The sequence below is a fragment of the Oryctolagus cuniculus genome, chromosome 3, assembly GCF_964237555.1.
Source record: "Oryctolagus cuniculus chromosome 3, mOryCun1.1, whole genome shotgun sequence".
NCBI lineage: Eukaryota > Metazoa > Chordata > Mammalia > Lagomorpha > Leporidae > Oryctolagus > Oryctolagus cuniculus.
In genome coordinates this window covers 90279696-90301937 of record NC_091434.1, presented here as the reverse complement: position 1 = coordinate 90301937, position 22242 = coordinate 90279696, and the positions used below count along the sequence as shown (strand labels likewise).

The following is a 22242-nucleotide window of genomic DNA, read 5'->3' as shown; positions in this document are numbered from 1 at the left end:
ACCCACACGCGGCCAATTTTCTCACGCTTGGCTATGAAAAGTTCCAGGATCATATGAGGCTGGAATTACAGTACTGATCAGATGATTTTTCCAACAAATCAGAGTCTACTCTGATACTTACATTGCTCACGTTAAGAGCGTTTGCTCTGGCGAGATTAATTTCTGGAGTATCTGGCATTATGTGGATTGAAGTTTTATCTTTGTCCCAAACTTCTCTGTACTTTGGCTGTGGGAAGAACAAATAATAAAATGACTTCACAATTTGTAATTCTGCAAGTCGAGGAGCACAACTTTTAATTTTTCTTTCAGCTCTCACCCAAAATCTTTGCACATGAAGGCAAAGATTTCTAAAATCTTTTCATACAAATTACTCACATTTGATATGAAGTCTGTATTAACACTTTTACTAATCCTTTGAGCTTTTGTTTAAACTTCATTAGCAAAAGCAAAACCATGCTATCTTCAAGATTCATTAAAATTTTTATTACCAACATTATTATCCTAGAAATGGTTGACCAGGTTAATTATTATTTACTTACAGCACTACTTCAAATTTCATAGAGAGGAAAAGTGACTTACAATGCTAATGTTTTCAGCATTGGATTTAGCAAGGACAACTTCAGGTGTGTCGACAATGCTGGTGTACTTGAGATTCACCACAGGTGTCCGGTACACATTGTCACTCAGGATCTCCTGGGCGTTTTTGACTCTCAGCACTTCAGGGGAGCCTTCAGGCATCCAGCCAATGCCACGCAACCACTCCAAGTCAGCCTTATAGATGGCCTGGGATGAAAGACAAAGCAAGGCAGAATATGGTTGGTGTGTGAGACGAGATGTACGTGAGGAACCAGGTTGTGTGTTACATACATTGTCTTCTGCAGATAATCATTAACAACAGAGCCCTGGCCACACTCTCCTGCTCGCCCTGGGCCCAGCAGTGTGCTGTTTGGCTTCCTTTTTGGTGGCAGTGGGTCTGTGCTGGGTGCTTACGTCCATCCTGAAAAGCACAGTGATACAGAAGCAGCTCTCCCTATGGGAGTAGGTGTGCTTCAAAGAACTTTTTAAAATAATATTTAGGCAATCATCATATCAGCTGATGTAGACTTTTAAAGCAGGAACAATGGGCTCCCAAGTAAGTTTGCTACACAACAGGCAGAAGGATATTTCCAAAATGCATAATTCAAATTTGATGTTACAACATTTCCCCTGTCCTATGGCTTCTCATTGTTCTTGGGACAAAGATCAAAATCCTTAACATAGACTAGGGGGGCAGAGGGTTGGCACCAGTCCGCACCGATTGTCCCAGCCTTGTGGCACGTGTGCTTCCTTGGCCTTGCATTCTCTGCTCACGCTGGCTGCCAGTCTGTGGGTCACATCAGACCCTTTGCATATGTTGCTCATCCTGCAAGAACCTCTCTCTGCTCTCCTCCCCCTTTACATCCCCAAGAAATCCACACTTTTCTGAAGAATTTTCTTGATCTCTGTTTTCATAGCATCATGAACCACTCTTTTTCAGCCACTAAAATTGCTCTATATTAAATACTAGTGATTAATTTTATAAACAGTCATAATGGGAGTAGGCAGTGGGTTCAGGCATAAATCGGGTTGCCTGCACACAATACGGGTGTGCTGGTTCAAAGACAAGTTCCCCTGCTTCTAATCTAGCTTCCTGCTAATACATCCCGGGAAGCAACAGGAGCTGGCTCAAGTGCTTGGCCTCTGCCACTCATGTGGGAGACCTAGATGGAATTCCAGAATCTCAGCTTCAGGCTGGCCCAGCCCTGATGTGGGCATTCGGGGAGGCGTTGGGGGAAACTATGAGATGGAAAATCTTTGTCTCTCTTCTCATTCTACCTTTCCAATAAATGAAAACAAACACTTTAAAAAGTTGTCATGTTGCTGAAAAATGGAATTTTAGTATATAGTTTATAGCATACAGATATAAGCATAAAATGGTGGTAGAGTATGAAAAATGTTGGAAAATGTCTACTTTATAAAGATTTACATTATCTGCTTTTGTGTTTAAACGTTGACGGGTACCCAAAATTCAGAGGAAGGTATTCTCAAAGAATATTATATACATACAGATTCTGAAGTTTTCCTTCTTTGTTCTTTAGGATTTTGGTTGGTATGCATGTATAAATGTGGTTCATGTGAACGGACTCCAGTTCTCTAGAAACTGGCCTAAATCCACCATGTAGCAACTTCATTTTAAGTGATGAGTATACTTTGCTCCAAAAAACCCATTCATCATGAAAAAGTGTAAGGAAAGTGTAAGGAAACCAATTCATGTAATTAAAAGAAAGTTTCCATTCTACACAAGAAATAAATAACCTTATGGAGTCCATTATTTCCAAAAGATTGAATGTGCATAAAATATAAATAAATCTAAAAATGCCTTAGATAAATTAATGAAACATCATGTTGTGAGGGACACCAAATTAAGGAGAACAAATGAATTGCCCATATCCTGCTAACCTTTGAGAATAACTCCAATGAAGACAGCCCTGTCTTTCTTCAATACAAACATTCGTATGTTTAATAAAATACAAACCCTGCACATATCAATAAATCTACGTAAAAATTCTAGTCGTGTATTTAACAATGAAAATAAACCCTTCTGAACAAATCTGGCAGTAAGGTAGGCGCTTCACACATTCTGGAAAATGCTGAAGTGAAAGGCCTATGGAGGGAGGCGTTGTGCTCTCCAGAGCAGTGAAGTCAAATAGGCCAAGCCACGGCAGACTTCCTTCCCAAGGGGGTGCACTTACATCGCTCTGCAGGTCGTAGGCCTTCCTTGCTTGGATAATGTCATTCTGGTCAGGGAAGCAGGACCACTGGTGCAGGTACTGGCGATAGTCCACATTGCTTGCTAATGCCTGGCCTTCTTTGGCAGCATTGATGGACACCATGTCTGCTGGGATGGTGATCTTGGCCTTGTGGTCATTGTAGGTCTTTTTGTACAGCCTGTCATTCTGCATCTTCAACACCTTTGCAGCCCAAACCAGTTTAGGGTCTTCCTTGGCACTGCGACATCCGATGTAATGGCCTTTCTGTTTCTCATAAGTAGTTTTGTACAGATACTGGTAGAGGTGAAAAGGAGAAGGAAGAGTAGTTTTTCTAAACTCGCTTTTTCCAGAGAGCCTACTCAAGATGATTCTATCTCAGAATTGTTTATCCCATTTTTCTTTAAATTTCACACTCTAACTTTTATACTCCTTTACATTTCTGTTGGTCTTCTACATCCCTGTTCGTGAAAACATTGTGAGAACTCCCAAGGCCACAACTATGCTTCTGTAGTTTCTCACAATTTAACCTTGTCCAGTGTTTCCCAAACTTTAGTCACCGTGTATCATCCTGAGATGTTTTGTCACAAAAAAGTCCTGCTTGTGTTTCATATTACTTTAAATAAAATTAATTCTTTGTTTATATAAATGTATTTTAAGTTGCAAACTTATTTAACATTTTTAGTTTAAAAATTATAACCTACCTGAGAAGAACTAGTATTTTTTTCTAGCACACATTTTATCCAACCATGTAACTTTTAAAAAATAGTTGTCCTTTGTTGCATAAACTTATCACAAGAACCACCAGCAGCATGCATGCCACACTTTGAGTAAGAACAGAATTCTCTGTACACATTAAATTTCTCTAAGTACTTGTATATTACCTGGCTTTGATACTGAAAAGTAAATTTAAAAACATGTGCTTATACATAAGAATTGCAGAGAGAAGTGTAGGTGAATCTTCAAGTTGTAAGAACTGCTTTTGTATCTGGGATCTTAAAACACCATACTGAAAAACAGTGATCTGCCTTCTATTTGAATATAATTTTGTGGGAATGAAGGTAAACTCACTGAGTGTCTACCAGCTAGTGGTTATTAAGGCTAGGCAAGGAGGAGCTCTTACATCACTGGCAATATCCCTCGAGGCCTTGGCATGCTGGATCCCAATGGCATCTGCTCGCAAGTCGTAACCAGTCATCTTCATGTCTTCCCAAGCTTGCTGGTAGTGTTTCTGCAAAAGGAGGTTGCAATGCCACAGTCACTCTGAAGAGGGAGCTATCGGGTCAGCATTACTAATGTGCTCAAGACTAGATCAGTTACATTAAACACTAATTTTGCTGTAAGATTTATAAAATAAGCTGAATTCTTGTTGACCTCAGATCCAAATAGATCCTTAACAAATTTTAGTAAAGCCCTCTCCTGATACTTTTTTTTGAAGAAGCAAATTTAGAAGAGAGTAAATCATGTACAAACCAGATTAAAAAACAAACAGATGTTTGGTTTTGAAAGGGAAAAGGCAACACGATGTTCACACTAAAAAGGAGAACTAAATATCAACCTCATCCATAAGTTTTATGCTGTGTTCTTAGAGAAACCACTGCATATTTCCTTCCAACAAAGATAGAAATACACATCTCAGTATTATAAATACATACACATTTTATGTTTCCCATTAGCTTAAAGATTAGAAATAAAAGGAATGATAGGAAAAGGCCATCTGCCAGACTCTTTATGGAGTATATTGATAAAAGGTTTGGTTAGGCCGAGAGCACTCTGCAAAGCAAATCAATGTGTAGTGTCTTACATTGCTGATCTGTATAGCATTGAGTTTGGACTGCAGCATCAGCGGAGTGTCAGCTGGCACATTCACATTAGCCTTCTCTTTGTCCCAGGCATCGCGGTACAATGGCTGGTAAAGTGAAAAACAATGGGACGTTTGATTAGTAGAGAAATCTACTATTACATGAACACAATCATAAGTAAAGTGAAAAGTTCTCCAAGCATGTTCTCTAATATAAATGTAGATAACATTTGGTCTTTATTGTGTTTCTTTTACAATGCCAATAATGACTTTAAAGAATACATTCACATGTGATACCATATAAATTTTAAATGTGTCAGAAGCATGGGGATAAGATTAATCCTTTTTTATTCTTTCACAACTAATTATCTGGCAGGTAAATTCACCTTGCAAATAACCTAGTTTTCTTGGACCAAATAATGTCAAAATGTCTAATGTTGGGGTTGCCCTATTTCATGATTGAATAAGCGGCAATTTTGTGATTTATGATATTAAGTGTTGGGCCTGAATGACAGTCTGTGTCTCAAAATGAGATCAAAGAGGGTATCCAAATCTGTGGTACATGAAGGTGCCCACCACAGCAGTACTGACCAAAGCTGTATCAAAGCAAGTAGTATGCATAGACTACTAACTGACAGAGTCAGTGAAGCTCTCTGGATACACACATGTTCAGGATCCTGATGCTGATACTACAGTTCACATTGAAAGTTCTTGACTGAGATTTCTTCCACTGGTCTGAAAACACCATCCACTCAGCTTACCTCACTGATCTGTACAGCATTGATTTTTGCCTGGATCATTTCCGGGGTATCAACAATGCTGGTGAATTTGAGAGCCTCAGGCTTTGTACGGTACAGCCTTTCATTCAGGAGATTCTGGGCATTCTTCACTCTCATCACATCCACAGAACCCTCTGTCAACCATCCAATACCCTTCATCCACTCCAGGTCCGATTTGTATACATTCTACACGAATGAGAGACACAGTGGGAGAAAATCAAATTTGCCTGCAAGAATGTGATCCTTGCAAACCACACAGCACCCTTATTTAAATCAGCTGGCTAGCCAATCCCACAAAACTCAAGGACAAAATTAAGTGTTAATGTTTGGGTGCTATGTCTCTGGCACACATCTCTGGGAGAAGGTCACAGTATCCTACAGAAATTGGAACAGGGCTCATGGGTGGCACTTGTTGGATCAGCAGAGACTTAGCACATAATTTTGTTTTTTATACTGAGTTGAGCTTCTATGCTCACCACTTGAAGTCTGCCTTCTATGTATCCTTGGGAATAACATCTGTAGGAATTTAGGAGAAAAAGATCCTTAGATGTATATGTAATGAGGGAAAAAATGTGTACCTATACCTCTTTCTTTTTCTGAGTCAGACAGCTTTGAAGTCCAACATTTCCTTATGCTTACACCTATTCCTGAAACTTACATATCTAACCAAAGGTAATGAGTCAGAACATCTGGGGCTGAAGTTTTCTCCGTAATTACACAGAATAACAGACCTATTTTCATCTCAGTAAGGTTTACTAAGAAGGATGCCTCTGTAAGATAGAAAATGTCTGAGAAAAGCTCTTCTACCACAAACTGTACAGAATATGTTAGGTTCTATTGCGATTACCATTTAAATTATGCCTCCAGGGAACACACTGTGATTAAACATACAACCGCAACCCCCCCCCCCCCGCCGCCCCCGAGAGAATATACGCACATCGCTCTGTAGTTCGTAGGCTTTCTTAGCCTGGATCACATCATTCTGATCTGGCAGACACGTCCACTGGTGCAGATAATTGCGATAATCAACGTCGCTAACCAGGACCTGGCATTTCTTGGCTTGAACAATTGACATCATGTCCAATGGTGTATTGTAAATGGACTTAGACTTCTCATAGGCCTTCTTGTATTCTCTGTCACTCTGGATCTTGGCAGCATGTATAGACCACACCAGCTTGGGGTCATCTTGCAGGCTGCGGAAACCCACGTGGTGTCCCAGCTGCTTACGGTAGCCTTCTTTGTATTTGTACTGAGGTTGAGAAAAATCAGATAAAAAGACACATGAAAACAATGCATTAGGAGGATTTTTCTTTAAGTGACTTCAGAATGTTTTTGTGGCCTTAATGTAAACTGGCTCAATATGGGCATTCATTGACTATTTCAGTTCTCTTTAGAGACATTATATAGGACTCTTTTAGGAGGTTCCATGGAGGACATGAGTAAATGAGGAGGGAAATAGTGAGGTGAATAAGATTAATAATAAAAACTACCATAGTAGCTAACATTTGCTGAGAAATTACCTTCTGCTGGACACCATTAAAAGAGCTTCAAATGTGTGAGTTTGATCCACATTTAAGAGATGAGCTTTTCACTAAAAATTAGTTGAGAAGTAAGGATTACAATCACAGTTAACCCTTATAAGATTTCCATGAGATAGATACTATTGTAGTCATGTATTTCAGATAGGGAAAATAAGGCACAGTGAAGGTAACCACATCACCAAGGTTGCCTGGCAAATGGATCATTAGAGCAGACAATCTCCCAAGAGTACTGAAGGTACCTCAGCTACAGGAAGGTCACGGATGTACTTTTGGAGACAGACAAAAGAGAAGCATGTTTCAGGGAGACAAAGGTTGTAGGCTTGAATCACAAGATGACAACAACACAGTCATCATCTGTGGATGAGAATTTTTCTGTGATGAGTGTCCTAAGACCAGAGGAAGACGGTCTGTCTCTTACGTTTGAACAACATAGGAAAGTTAGGTTTGAAGGGAGAGAGAAAAAATCGGGTACAAGGTGATACTGTGGGATAAGCTATGGTTATTAGATGTAAAACTGGCAACAAAAAGGAAAAATACAGGTGGATACTTGAGATAGAAAATAGAGAAGCACCGGAGAAAGGCAACAAGACAGCTAAAAGCTGATAGCTGGGCTTGAGGGCAGACTTGGTAGGATAATTATTTTGGGTGTTTGTATGTTTTAAATTAGTATTACATGAATTTTAAAGGTTTTATAACAGTATTATACATCAGTCTTTGGTATAAAATCTCTTACAGAATGTGTGGTTTCAATCTTAAAACTTATATATGAAACCATCATGTGACTTACATTTGTAGAGCTTATAAAAAATATTTTGGAGACAAATGACATTGTGTTGGTCCCTGAATTTTTCTCAAGAACTTTGTATAGCATGTTAATGATGTTTGTTTCCACTTAGAACCACTGCAAGAGTTACATACATATTTCATCCATGGTAACCTTAATGTTTTTTATCCTATTTTAGTATTTTTAAATAAATTCTTTAGCACAAAATGAAACACATTTGTATACATAGATTTGAAAAAAAATCAAAGTTCTTGAAAAATAGTCCCCCTCTTTGTGTTATAGAAGAGAAAAATCACAAGAATAAAGAAGGACGTATATACCTCACTGGCAATTTCTCTGGAGGCTTTGGCGTGTTTGATTTCAATGGCATCCGCTCGTATGTCGTAGCCTTTCTGCTTGGCCTCGTCCCAATCTTTCTGGTAGAGTTTCTATTGAGGGAAAACACATTTGTTTACTAGTGTTGAAAATAAGCAAAATAGTCATAAATAATAGGGCATACTATAATGAACACAGAATAATAAAAAAGAATTCATTTCTGAGTTCTTTTGATTGTGGGCTGTTTAGAGTACTAGATATTTCTGATAAAAAATTTAAAGTGAAGCATTTAACTGTATCAATGTATAAATACTTACATTCAGCCCAATATACATTTGAAAGTATTCTATCACATAATTCTGGAATTTAAGAGTCAATGGTGAAGCCAGATAAACCTCATCAATATTCAGATAAGACCTGATAAGAATTTTTCCTAATTTTGCCCTTTGACTTTCAAGAGATTTCTGATAAAGAAATGTGACACAGAAATCATACATTTTAGGGCTGGCATTGTGGTGTAGCAGGTAAAACTGTCTCCTGCCATGCTGGCATCCCTTATGGGCACTGGTTTGAGTCCCAGTTGCTCCACTTCCAATTCAGTTCTCTGCAAGTGTGCCTGGGAAAGCTGTAGGAGATGTCCCACAGTGCTTGGACCCCTGCCACCCATGTAGAAGACCTGGAAGAAACTCCTGGCTCTTGGCTTTAGCCCGGCCCAACCCTGGCCATTGTGGCTATCTGGGGAGTGAAGATGGAAAAATCTGTGTAACACCCTCACTCTCCATAAGTTTGATTTTCAAATAAACAAATAAATCTTTTTTTTTTTTTAAATCATACATTTGGGACCGGCACTGTGGCATGGTGGGTAAAGCCACTACCTGCAGTACCGGCATTCCACATGGGTGCCAGTTTGAATCCTAGCTGCTCCACTTCTGATCCAGCTCTCTGCTGTGGCCTGGAAAGCAAAAGATGGTCCAAGTCCTTAGGCCCCTGCACCACATGGGAGACCCAGAAAAGACTCCTGGCTTTGGATCAGCTCAACTCCAGCTGTTGCAGCCATTTGGGGAGTGAACCAGTGGATAGAAGACCTTTCTCCCTCTCTCTCTTTCTGACTCTGCCTTTTTAAAAAATCATACATTTCTTGTCCTTTGAATGTAATTAAAACTTTTCTTTTGGCTTTATTATGGCCTTGAAATGTCAATCAAGAGAGTCCTAAGATCAATCAAAAGACCTAAGAAGACAATAGACAATGGACTAGGGCTTCAATGATTTCAAGATTGAAGGAATACCAATAGCATTCAGGTGTCCTAACTCCTGCAGTATAGGCACTCAGCATGTATCTGAACTGATGTTTAAAAGAGACAATTTGTGTTTCTTTACTTTGGGAATGGTAGCTAAATAGAAAATATGTAAAATCAAAAGCTATGAACATTTCTACGGTAGATGATTTGTCCATGATAACCTATTCCACAAACTGACAGATATTATCCTATAAAAGCTTTTATATTCCATATTTATGCCTCTTACATTGCTGATTTGCATAGCATTGATTTGGGCCTGCAGCATGACTGGCGTATCTGAAGGAATGCTGATGTTGGTTTTGTCTTTGTTCCAGGCCTCTTGATACAGCCTCTGTGGAAGGAAGGGAAACACTATTTTAATTCAGGAATTGAATGGGAATCTGAAATAGTAAGCCTCTATTATCTGGACAAATGCTTCTATATATGTTTGTGATGGCTAAATTTTGTGTGTCACCTTGGCTAGGCCATGGCACTTAAATCTATGGTCAAACATTGTTCTGAATGTTTCTGTGAATGTATTTTTCAGATGAGATTAACATTTATATCCCTAGACTTTGAGTAAAGCAAAGTATCCTTGTAATGTGGGTGGGCCTCTCCCAATCAATTGACAAACTGGATAGACTGACTTTCTAAGCAAGAAGGAATTCTCCTAGCTTCCTGCCTTCGGGCAGGAACCACAACTGTTTTGTGGCTCTTCAGCCTGCTGGCCTACCCTGCAAATTTTAGGCTCGTCAGCCTGCACACTTACATGAGCCACTTTCTCTCTCTCTCTCTCACACACGCCCCCCCGCCAAGGGTACTTTCAGAAGCTCATGTAAAATGTGTGTTATGAAAATATGCCTAGATTGCAGAATTCTTTACACCAAAATATACATCTTTTGATGCCATTTCCCACAAACTTCTTAAAGTATTTTTGCATGTACATATGTGTGTTTCTATTTGTATGCATATATGTATCTCAGTTCTGTTTGTCTAGAGAATCCTAATATATTATTGCCCATTTATCATGAAACATGATGCTACATGTCTTAGTATTAATAGGAATCAAATATTGATTCTCTGAATTGCCATGGAGGAACACTTTTTACTTTAGGGCTTCCGAGTGAGTGGCACATTGACTGCTGTGGGAGTCCCACTCGCACGCACTTTCACTAAGCCAGGCAAGCGTCGAGAGTTGCTGCCATCTCTAGACTCCTTTGAAGAGAGCAGTCTGCGTGCTCAAGCTGGTGGCACTATCTGAAAACAGAATCTAGAAAGATGAAAGCTTAGTTGTAAGAGGGTTCTTGCCTCACTCATTTGCAGAGAATTGGCTTTTGCCAGGACAACTGCTGGAGTGTCAACGATGCTAGTGAATTTCACGGCCTCCGGTCGCGTTCTGTAGCGTCTCTCATTCAGGAGGTCCTGAGCTCCCTTCACTCTGTTCATTTCCACGGAGCCTTCCGGCATCCACCCAATGCCACGCAGCCACTCCAGGTCAGCTTTATACACATTCTACAAAGGTGTGAGACACAGATATTGTTCCAGATGTTAACCATCCCACCCACTAGCTGACAGGTACAGTACACGGGAGATGGTGCTTCCACACGAGTTAAGACCTGCGATCTTACACAATTCAGGATCTTTAACATTCATGGAAAAGTGCTTTGAAACAGCATAATTATTAATACTGCCCATGAGTAATAATAGTAATAATGCTGTATTCTATGATAAATTATTTGATATTTCAAAAAATTAGTCATGGAAACTGTTTAAGGGAAATTTTATTGAATCTTAACCAGTTTGAATCCTGTCATAAGTGACCCAAAGAAATATTATTGCAGCTTTGGATCTAACATAACAGTGGGAATGATTTTAAAAATACTCAGATGATAGGGGCCAGCACTGTGGTGCAGCAGGTTAAAGCCCCGGCTCGCAGCACTGGCATCCCATATGGGCTCCAGCTTGAGTCTCAGCTGCTCCACTTCTGATCCAGCTCCCTGCTAATGCTACTGGGAAAGCAGTGGAGGATGGTCAAGTAGGGGATATTGGGAAGAAACTCCTGCCTCTTGGCTTCAAATTGGCTCAGCTCCGGCTGTTGCAGCCATTTGGGGAGTGAACCAGCAGATGAAAGACCTCTCTGTCTCAATCTCTTTCAAAGACAAAATTACTATTCTTTCCAATAAATGAATCTTTTAAAAATATTCAGATGATATACATTTATCTGAAATATATTTTCATTGTCAGAAGTTGCAATGAAGAAAATAGTTTGTGGGGCTGGCACTGTGGCACAGTGGGTGAAGCCACCACCTGCAGTGCCCACATCCCATATTGTTGCTAGTTTGAGTCTCTGCTGCTCCATTTTCCATTCAGCTCTCTGCTATGGCCTGGCAACATAGTAGAAGATGGCCCAAGTCCTTGGGTCCCTGCATCCGCATGGGAGACCCAAAAGAAGCTCCTGGCTTCGGATCAGCACAATTCTGCCTGTTGCAGCCATCTGGGGAGTGAACCAGTAGATGGAGGACACCCCCCCCCCCCCTTTGCATCTGCCTCTGCCTCTCTGTAACTCTGCTTTTCAAATGAATAAATAAATAAATCTTAAAAAAATTAGTTTTGAATCTAGTCTAGGGAATAAAGGATGTGACCTCTATTTTCTGTGTCCTGGGACTTAACTCCTAAATATAGGGTTTGTGTTAAACAATGTGAATGCCCTGCCCCCTTCTAGGGTTGTATAGCATACAACCTGTGGTCTGTCCACAAAGGCACTGACTGAACTCTTAACAGACCTTTGTCTTCCCAACCTCCCTTCCCCAGAGTTCATGTGACTTACATCACTTTGCAGTTCGTAGGCCTTCTTTGCTTGGATAATGTCATTTTGATCTGGCAAGCATGTCCAGTTATGCAGGTAATTGCGATAATCAACATCACTGACCAGAGTCTGACATGTTTTGGCCAGCACGATGCCTAACATGTCCACTGGACTAGTGAATTTGGTCTTCCACTTCTGGAATTCCTTCTTGTACTCCCTTTCACTTTGAATCTTCCCCGCATGGATGGCACACATGATCTTGGGATCATCTTCAATGCTCTGAGCTCCAATGTGGTGGCCCTTCTGTTTCTCGTATGCTTCTTTGTATTTGTACTAAAATGCCATAAATACAGTGTTAGAAATCCAGTTTTAGGACCATGCTTATGCTGACAATTAAAGACAACTAGAAGTAAGAAGTTCACACTTTAAATATTTGACATCTCTGAATACTTTTATATTAGCAATTTATGGCATAAAAATAACTGTCATGAAATCATGTATCTACCTTAGAGACACCTTTCCCTGCAGAAATTCTAATTCTAAAATGTATTTTACTTTTCTGTGACAATCATGGGTTGGACTTGGAAAGCAAGAAGTGAGAGTAGGGAAATATACATGGAAGCAATCACAAAGTGTGGTCTACCAACCACGCCATGCATTGTTCAGCACGGTGGAGACCAAGAGGAGTTCCATGGAAGGCACTCACATCACTGGCGATGTCCCTGGAGGCCTTGGCACTTTTGATGGGAATAGCATCTGCTTTTAGGTCGTAGTCCTTCATCTTTGACTCATCCCATCCCTTGGTGTAAAGTTTCTAGGTGGATGACAATACACAACAGAAAATAAATGCGTTTTAGAAAGCTAATAGGTCAGTTTCAAAACAGAAATGTTAAGCTGGGAAAAAGCATTTGAACTATTTCTAAAAAGACTTAAAATGACAATCAGGTAATCTCTTACTTGGCTGATATTGGCAGAATTGCTCTTGGCCAACAAGATTTCCGGGGTGTCTGGCATCACATGGATAGAGGTTTTGTCAGCATCCCAAGCTTCTGTGTATAAATGCTGTGGGAGGAGGGAAGGAGAGGCAGGTATAAAATCTTTTGTTAAGGCCACTAACATTACAGTTATTATCAAATGTAACTCACATTTAACTATAAAGCAGATCCTCTTAAGGCTTTTTGGAAGTGAGGGGAGCAAAAAGGTAGAATAAAATATGACAACATTTAAACAGGTGTATGATGGTTTCCTAGCTAATATGAAGCAATAGAAGGATCTCAGTTACTATTTTCTTCCAGTGAATCGCAAGCTTACTTGTAGGACCTCCCAAGACAGAGATTGTTTACAGACTGTGATACTGTAGAAATCTCCAGACTTCAGAATCCCAAGGTCAAACACAGCTACACTTTTTTCAAAGCTGTATGATCATGAGAAAAGTATACAACTCCTCCCACACCTCATTTCTTAGGGATAATCCTATCTTTCTATTGAGTATTTTTTGAAGATTAACCACAATATATGTAAAATGGCTGAGTCATAGTAAGTACTCAAGAATTTCTGTACTATATTCAATTGTTATTAATGTGTTGCTGTGACATGCATGGTATAAAACACAGTTTCTAAAGCTTTCTACTCCATACTCTGGAGTTTTCTGAGAGCCAATTTCATATTCCGAGCTGAACAGTTGCTCTCACAATGAATAATTTGAAGGTGTCCAGGTAGGTGCAGGAGAACCCAGTTAACTTCAATTCAACCTAAAATATGAGGATTAAGGGTGTACCTGCTGGATGAGGCACAGACAGACTGTTAGAACTCTGCAGGAAAGAAACGATCATTTAATTAAACTGAAAATGGAGATAGCAGCTCACATTTTTAATTTTTTAATTTTTTTTTTTGACAGGCAGAGTGGACAGTGAGAGAGAGAGACAGAGAGAAAGGTCTTCCTTTGCCGTTGGTTCACCCTCCAATGGCTGCTGAGGCCGGTGCACTGCGGCCAGCGCATTGCGCTGATCCGAAGGCAGGAGCCAGGTGCTTCTCCTGGTCTCCCATGGGGTGCAGGGCCCAAGGACTTGGGCCATCCTCCACTGCACTCCCGGGCCATAGCAGAGAGCTGGCCTGGAAGAGGGGCAACCGGGACAGAATCTGGAGCTCCAACCGGGACTAGAACCCAGGGTGCTGGTGCCGCAGGCGGAGGATTAGACTATTGAGCCGCGGTGCCGGCCATGCAGCTCACATTTAGAAGTGGATTTCCACAGCCTATGGTGGAAGAGCAAACCAAGCAGCTAATCTGAGCTTGTCCCGGCATTGCTATCAAACACTGCATGTTTCCCAGTCTTCAGAATGAAGTACTAAATGGCTTATGTTCCTTAATGGTTGGACAAAGAACAGAAGGAGTCTGCATCTGCTCTGTCAGGGAGAAGGTGCAGGTAAAGCATTTGTGATGTATTCAGGTCATAGCTCAGGAGGGTGTGTGCATTACTCCAAGGAAATCCCAGGCTTCCATGTGCATGCAGGAATGGGGGAGCACATGTCGGGAAGAGCACAGAGGACACCCCGGTCCAAGCAGATGTCCTGCTGGATGCCTACAGGTGGATCAGGCCTTTTCCTCAGAGCACGTTCCACTTTATGAGTCAGGCTGTGAAAGGTACAACCCTGGCCATGGGAGACTCACCTTGCTCATTGTCAGGGCATTACTCTTGGCCAGAACAATTTCTGGGGTGTCTGTAATGCTTGTGAATTTGAGCTTGTCTGCAGGCTGGCGATACTTCCTGTCACTCAGGATTTCTCCGGCTCGTTTCACCTTCTCAACCTCTACAGAGCCAATGGGAACCCAGCCAATGCCTCTGAGCCACTCAAGATCAGCCTTGTAAACAGCCTGAAAATGAGATAATGCCAAATATTTATAGACATTACCTAGGCAGCCTGGTACCTAAAGTATACAGATGACATATAATTCTGAATTTTATCTGTGTAAATTTCTAAGACACACAGGAGTGCCTATGTTGTCCATAATGGCTACTCAAATGCTTTGCCATAGAGGGCAGTCAATATGCATTGTCTGAAAGACTATAATGTCTTTTTAATAACAAGCAATTTCAATGACACAAAACTACTTTATGGAATGCCTGTCTCCTGAAACAGTGTTTATTCTCTGATATGACTGCCTACACCTCCTTGTATGGGAATACCAGCCAGTTGTACGATGTAAAGAAGGCATAAACACTACTGGCTGACCACTTCTTGAGTTCCTATTTTCTGGAGACAACAAAAATGGCATCTTTGTTTTCACAATTCTCTGTACATTCTTGTGACTAGAAGGGTACATGTATTTTAATCTTAATTATCTCATCCTCAGTCCCTTTTCTTGTGTTCAAATTCCAGTTTAGAAAAAACATTTTATCCTTTTTTTTGCTTTGCATTAAAAATAATTGGCTATAGGAAAATTTTTCTCATAATAATAATATTATTATTTGTTTTCATGGCTTCTGGGAATTTTTTTTAACAATGCTACTACTTTTATTATTCTTTCTTAAGGGACAATTTAGTTAGAACCTGATCAAAACAAGGAGTTACTATACAAGTGAGATTTGAGTCTACAAAAGACAATCAACTGGCTGACAACAAAAATGTCCAATATATTTTTAGGAAGTTATTGCTTTCAGTTTCTTAGAAAAATTTCCAAAATACGTATAGTTTATTCTTAACCTTTCATCTACAAGTTATAATCAATACTTCTGTAAGTTAACTAGTCAGCAAAAGGATAATGTAATAATTTATCAGGAAATTTAGGTTGTCTTAAACCAAGTATACTTAACGTGGTATCAATGAAAACATCCTTATTTTCATTAACTTCTAACTGAAATACAGCATTTCATTTCATTATAAGTATACACAATAGATTATAGCAGTATTAACACACATGATTTTTTCAGCAATAGAAATTACAAATATCTTCATCTACTATGAGAGTTGTTGCCGATATTTTGAAATATTTATGCTAATCACTCTTGGAAATTAAAGTAGATATTATACCCATAGCTAGTTACTACACTCACAGTAAGTATTTTTGTCTAATGTGTTGATGAAAAAGCAAAAGCATCACATTACATATTTGGCTTCATATTTTCATCACCATATTTTGACATGGTTAATTTCTTTCTTTTTGACAGGCAGAGTGGACAGTGAGAGAGAGAGACAGAGAGAAAGGTCTTCCTTTGCCGTTGGTTCACCCTCTAATGGCCACTGCGGCCGGCGCGCTGCGGCTGGCACACTGCGCTGATCCGAAGCCTGGAGCAAGGTGCTTCTCCTGGTCTCCCATGTGGGTGCAGGACCCAAGCATTTGGGCCATCCTCCACTGCACTCTCGGGCCACAGCAGAGAGGTGGACTGGAGGAGGAACGACCGGGACAGAATCCGGCGCCCAGACTGGGACTAGAACCTGGTGTGCTGGCGCTGCAGGCAGAGGATTAGCCTATTGAGCCGCGGCGCTGGCCCATGGTTAATTTCTTTAAAGCCAATATATTTATTCTATGCATTTTATAACGTTGTCTGAGAAGGTATCTATGAATTCTACTGGCCTACCAAAAGTTTCAGAGCACAAAAAACTTCGAACTTCCTTTTTTAAGCCTTTCAGAATGCGCCTGAAGGTTAGTAGAGCCACTCACATCACTCTGCAGGTCGTAGGCCTTCCGGGCCTGAATCACGTCATTCTGGTCAGGCAGGCAGATCCATTCGTGAAGGGGATGCTTGTAGTCTATGTCGCTTACAAGGATCTGGCACTTCTTGGCCAGCACCACCCCCAGCATGTCCACTGGGCTGCTGAACTTGGTCTTCCACTTCTCAAAGTCCTTCTTGTACTCCCTGTCACTCTGGATCTTGGCCACGTGCATGGACCACATCATCTTGGGGTCATCCTTGATGTTCCGGGCTCCAATGTGGTGGCCGAGCTGCTTGCGGTAGCCTTCCTTGTACTTGTACTGAAGAAAGAAAAGAGAGGTGAGTGTAATGAGAACACACGTTATTTCTCTTTATTTTCCTCACTACTATCATGAAGGAGAAAGGTGATTTTTTTTTTTTTTGACAGGCAGAGTGGACAGTGAGAGAGAGAGACAGAGAGAAAGGTCTTCCTTATACCGTTGTTTCACCCTCCAATGGCATCTGCAGCCAGCGCACCACGCTGATCCGATGGCAGGAGCCAGGTGTCTCTCCTGGTCTCCCATGGGGTGCAGGGCCCAAGCACCTGGGCCATCCTCCACTGCACTCCCTGGCCACAGCAGAGAGCTGGCCTGGAAGAGGGGCAACCGGGACAGAATCCGGCGCCCTGACCGGGACTAGAACCCGGTGTGCTGGCGCCGCAAGGCGGAGGATTAGCCTAGTGAGTCGCGGCGCCAGCAAGAAAGGTGAATATTATCAACTCCATTTTATACAGTAGGAATCTGAAGCCTAGAAGGCTAAGTGATTTGTCTGAGGTCACGTCACAAGAGGTGGCAGTGCTGGGCCTGGAATGGAAAGCTTCTCATTACCAATATTTTTCCCCTTCTCCAAACTACATCACCTGGTTTACATTTGATTGCTTAATAAATAAAAAGTAAAACATCTTGTACAATCTAATGAAGCATCCACTTAAAGACATATGGTTTTTCTAAAAATTCTGGACATTAAGACTAGACTATTGTCCTTTTTATCAGAACCTACAGCAGATATCTTAGTTGAGGGTACATGTCACATTGAAGTTCATGCATCATCAGAGAATATTTCACTCACTGATGTGTCAAAATCATTGAACTTCTACCATGAGACAGCCATGCCTTGGGGTTAAGGCTCATTCTACTTTTAATATTCAAGGACAGATCATGGGTTCATTTTACCATAAGATAATCATAGTGTGGGTTTTTATGGCTTAACCACTGGAAAAAGTTGTGCTATTTAAGGGATGAAGCCTAAGTCTAAGGTCTTTTGGGCTTTCCAAAACTGGATTTGGTGTCAAGGAGATGTGGTACAAGATGAGGGATGCGGACACCCTCAGGTGTTTCTGCTGTAAGAAAAGCAGTAGAGGGAGGGAAGCAAGTGGGTACTGAGAAGAAGCTTAGCTTACTCTGCAATCTGTTACTGTGTCCAGTTATGGGCATCTTGGTGAGATGATGGTGAAAAAGGATCAAACAAAACTCTGAAATGCATCTGACAGCTAATCTTCTTTTAGAAAGAAGTAGGAGGAGGAAAGGACTCACATTTATCTTGGCCACTTTACATGCGGTATCAGCCTCTTTGATTTCACAAATATCTGCATCAACTGCCTCTCAATTTCTGAAGCTCAAAAATATGAACCCATTTTTAGTGTCCACAGAATACTTATTTTTAAAAACAGTTAAGTTCTGTGTGATGACAGGGATAACAGACACAGTATTTTGTGCTTTTTCTTCAACTTGCAACATTGTATATGGGAAAACCTCTAAACAGAATTGAGACTTGTAGGGACTAAATTTCTGGCAAGAAAAACTATGAAAACTGCTATTCGTCAATATCTTTGACTAAGAAACACCTCTTTTAACAACATCTACTCACATCACTGGCTATGTCCCTCGATGCCTTGGCTGCTTGGATGGGAATGGCATCCACACGCAAGTCATAGCCTTCCTTCTTGGACTCTTCCAAGGCCAGTTTATAGAGTTTCTGTGGAAACAAGAATCACAATCCATTGTTTTTTTTTTTCATTAAAAATGGTGTCATATATTATTCTATTTTATCTGTCCTCATCTAAACTGCCGAAACAACCAACAAAGTACTAGGATGGGGTGATAGATTGTTTTGATTCATAGATGCTTAAGAATTTTAAGGGATCTGTTCTAAACATTGGGATTTTATTTTACAAAAAATTTTATTTAAAAAAAAATAGTGGGGGAAAAATCAACATTTGGTTGCCAAGATTTGCTAAGTAAGCATAGGTTAAAAAAACACAACTACTTACTATTGCCATCATAATATAAAAGAAAGAGCACCCTAGTACTAAAGCAAGAGAAAGAATAAGGAGAAGCTTAAAAACAGAATAGATCTGGTTTTGTGGAAAAACCCAGTGCATTATCAGTATGTTTTTCTCATTTTGCAGTGGACTGTCCATCATCATGGCCCATGGTCAAATTGTGGATCTGAGTTTCAGGATCAAAATAAAGGTGCCTAGAAAAATGCTTGAAAGTAACATTTGAAGTAGCAGAACAACACAGGGCATGGTGACTTATTGGGTTCCAACCCAGTGACTGTCTACTAAACGTCTGATGAGTAAAATTACTTGATCCCCCACCAACTTCTACATAAAGGCTTTAAAAGTATAATTCGTGTTGATGAATTTCTCCCTGAGCACTACAAATTACCTGATGTCCCATTAATAAAGGCTGCACTATTTTGTGGACCTACCACATAGCCAAAAATTCAATCAAAAAAGAACTAACTCCTCCTTTGACTATGTTAGTTGGAGCATGTGTGGTAAACTAATCAAAGCAAGTCATTAAAGAGGCAGTTACAGTAGTTTATTGTTGCCCGTTTACTCCAAGGGCAGTTCACTCACATCACTGTAGTTTATTTTGTTGAGCTTGGCTAACATTATTTCTGGTGTATCAGGCATGACATGGATTGTTTTCTTGTCATTTTCCCAGGCTTCAGTATATAAGCGCTGTTTAAAAAAAAGTGAGAAAAATTATTTTAGTAGTCACAGAATTTTTCTTTTGATTATATGCCAGTCACTTCTTTTGTATGAAATGTATGATTAAATTTTTAAATGTAGAAATAAAATTACTAAAGGTGCATTAATTCCTACTTTTGTTTCTTGTTAAAAATTCTTATAAATTGAAGAAAATTCTTTGTTAAAGAATTTAACAGTTCTGAAAAGTCTCACTGGGCTGCAACACTTAAAATCTGCCTAGGAGGGACTGGCATTGTGGCACAGTGGGTTAAGCCACTATGTGCAACGGTGCCATTCCATATCTGAGTGCTGGTTCAAGTTTAGGCTGCTCTGTTTTCAATCTAGCTTCCTGCTAATGTACCTGCCTCCTAAATTTTTACAGAAAAATCTGTCTAGGAAAGAATTATGAAATTATTATAGCACCTGTTATTTTAACATTAGCTTAATATTTTGATGTGTCACTAAATAATTATAGTAGTAGAGTAGAAAAGTCATTTTAAAAAGTATAATTCTTATAGCAATTTTTAAAATATAACAAAGTGTCAAAATTTTTTCTATAGTAACTTCTGATATCCAATGGTGAGGATTTAAGACTCACCTTATTCATGTTTATTGCATTGTTCTTGGCTAGCACCTGCTCCAGAGAGTCAGTTACACTGGTAAATTTCAACGTGTCTGGTCGTGTCCGGTAGAGGTTATCACTCAGTATCTCTGTAGCCCTCTTGGCTTTGACAACTTCCAAAGAACCAATGGGAACCCAGCCAATGCCTCTCAACCATTCCAGGTCTGACTTATACAGATTCTATAGGTCAACAGACAAGAAACAATTTATTAAATTAGTGTTTCAGATTCATTGTTGCCAAATGTGTCATACTAGAGAAATATAAAAGTACTGGTAAACAGTTAAAATTCCCAGAATAATAAGTTACTTACTTATAGCATTACTAAACCATAAGCATATTATTTTCTGGCATTTTTTTTTTGTATGGCGTATGGTACCAAGAATGATGAAAGCTTTTTTACTTAAGCAAAAACGTGGTCTTAACCCTTGAGGGTATTACACGGTTTTTACACGAGAGCAGTGCTTCACTAGCCTTGGGAAATGTGCTCAGACCAATGCTGTGTGAGTGTTGCAATAACAAAAACCCTCGCCTGTGCGGCCATCCTCAAAAATCACAACATACCAAATGTATAAAGGAAATGTGTTTGGGGAAGATATATAGGTATTTCCTTAATTATTCATTTTATTTTTCTCTCAATAGGACATGCTAAATTTTAATCAGATTTGGGGTTTACAAAAGGCTGTCTCAATATTTTCCTGTCTGTATATATAATATGTAAGCATTTATTCATATAATGTAGCATAATATGTTTTTCTTCCCATTCCCTCTGCACCACATTCCATTGACATGCACACACATTTCTATGTTTTTAGTCAAACATTTTCTATATATTTCTGGAGGCTAAGTTGCATCTGATTAAGATAAAGAAGCCTAAGTCTTCAAGGAAGAGATCTACCTGTATAGAACTGATAATATTTATTTTCTTTTACATATAAACTTTGAGGGAGAGCAAAAATTGTAAAAAAAAAAAATTATAGTGCTCCCCATTGAAAATGCCTTTCAGACAGTCTGTTGTACATTACTTGAAATATACAAACAAGGTGCAGGCCATTGGCCCTAGGAAGAACAGGTTGCAACCTGCTATTGACAGGGATACTCACGTCACTCTGGAGGTCATAAGCTTTCCGGGCTTGAATGACATCATTCTGATCAGGCAGGCAGGTCCACTCATGCAGAAGATTTTTGTAGTCCACATCACTGACCAAGGTCTGACATTTTTTGGCCAAAACAATACCGAGCATGTCCACTGGGCTGCTGTACCTTGTCTTGTACTTCTCAAATTCTTTCTTGTACTCACGGTCACTCTGCACTTTGGCAATATGGAGGGACCACATCATCTTGGGGTCATCATGTATAGCTCGGGCACCAATGTGGTGGCCCAACTGCTTACGATAAGCTTCTTTGTATTTGTACTGAAAGAGAGAAGCCAGTAAATAAGAGGCACGAGAATGGTTCCCTGTTCTTACTGCAGTGATGTTTGTGTTATAAATTCTTGAGATAACAGGCAGTTTTCTGTTATCTGTTGGTGTGGTGCTACACACTGGGGCAAGGTGACTCCCCAAGAAGAGGGTGCTATACTCTTTGGCCCATCTCTACAGAACTCCACAGATGACTCCTTTATATATGGTAAGGTATCCTATGTTATACTCAACATTGCTTAACTACATAGTTAAAAATGGTGAAGATGGTACAATTTAATGTAGGTGCATTTTTTTCACAATTACGAAACATAAAGACCTATAAAAATAGGCAGTTTTACAATGTGGGTTAATTTGAAAGATGGCCAGGAATTTGATGTTTTCATTTGTAGGGTAAAGAGATACTGATTGTGTGGCCACTACAGGGAGAAGACCTTCAGCTTT

The 22242-nt window shown here is 40.0% G+C and overlaps 1 protein-coding gene across 48 annotated transcripts in view; it reads right to left on the bottom strand.

The window, feature by feature from the left end:
- The window catches only part of NEB (nebulin), a 217416-nt gene that overhangs the window by 87310 nt on the left and 107864 nt on the right, over nucleotides 1–22242 (bottom strand). For all 48 annotated transcript variants that reach the window (XM_070070870.1, XM_070070875.1, XM_070070876.1 and 45 more), the window contains exons 73-91: nucleotides 21481–21792; nucleotides 20356–20559; nucleotides 19644–19748; nucleotides 18647–18754; nucleotides 16750–17061; nucleotides 14758–14961; nucleotides 13047–13151; nucleotides 12796–12903; nucleotides 12111–12422; nucleotides 10592–10795; nucleotides 9531–9635; nucleotides 8012–8119; nucleotides 6304–6615; nucleotides 5349–5552; nucleotides 4591–4695; nucleotides 3910–4017; nucleotides 2772–3083; nucleotides 580–783; nucleotides 122–226 (exon numbers count right to left, since the gene is read on the bottom strand). In XM_070070870.1, coding sequence (XP_069926971.1) covers nucleotides 122–226; nucleotides 580–783; nucleotides 2772–3083; nucleotides 3910–4017; nucleotides 4591–4695; nucleotides 5349–5552; nucleotides 6304–6615; nucleotides 8012–8119; nucleotides 9531–9635; nucleotides 10592–10795; nucleotides 12111–12422; nucleotides 12796–12903; nucleotides 13047–13151; nucleotides 14758–14961; nucleotides 16750–17061; nucleotides 18647–18754; nucleotides 19644–19748; nucleotides 20356–20559; nucleotides 21481–21792 — 3537 coding nt within the window. The remainder of the gene's footprint in view (nucleotides 1–121; nucleotides 227–579; nucleotides 784–2771; nucleotides 3084–3909; nucleotides 4018–4590; nucleotides 4696–5348; nucleotides 5553–6303; nucleotides 6616–8011; nucleotides 8120–9530; nucleotides 9636–10591; nucleotides 10796–12110; nucleotides 12423–12795; nucleotides 12904–13046; nucleotides 13152–14757; nucleotides 14962–16749; nucleotides 17062–18646; nucleotides 18755–19643; nucleotides 19749–20355; nucleotides 20560–21480; nucleotides 21793–22242) is intronic.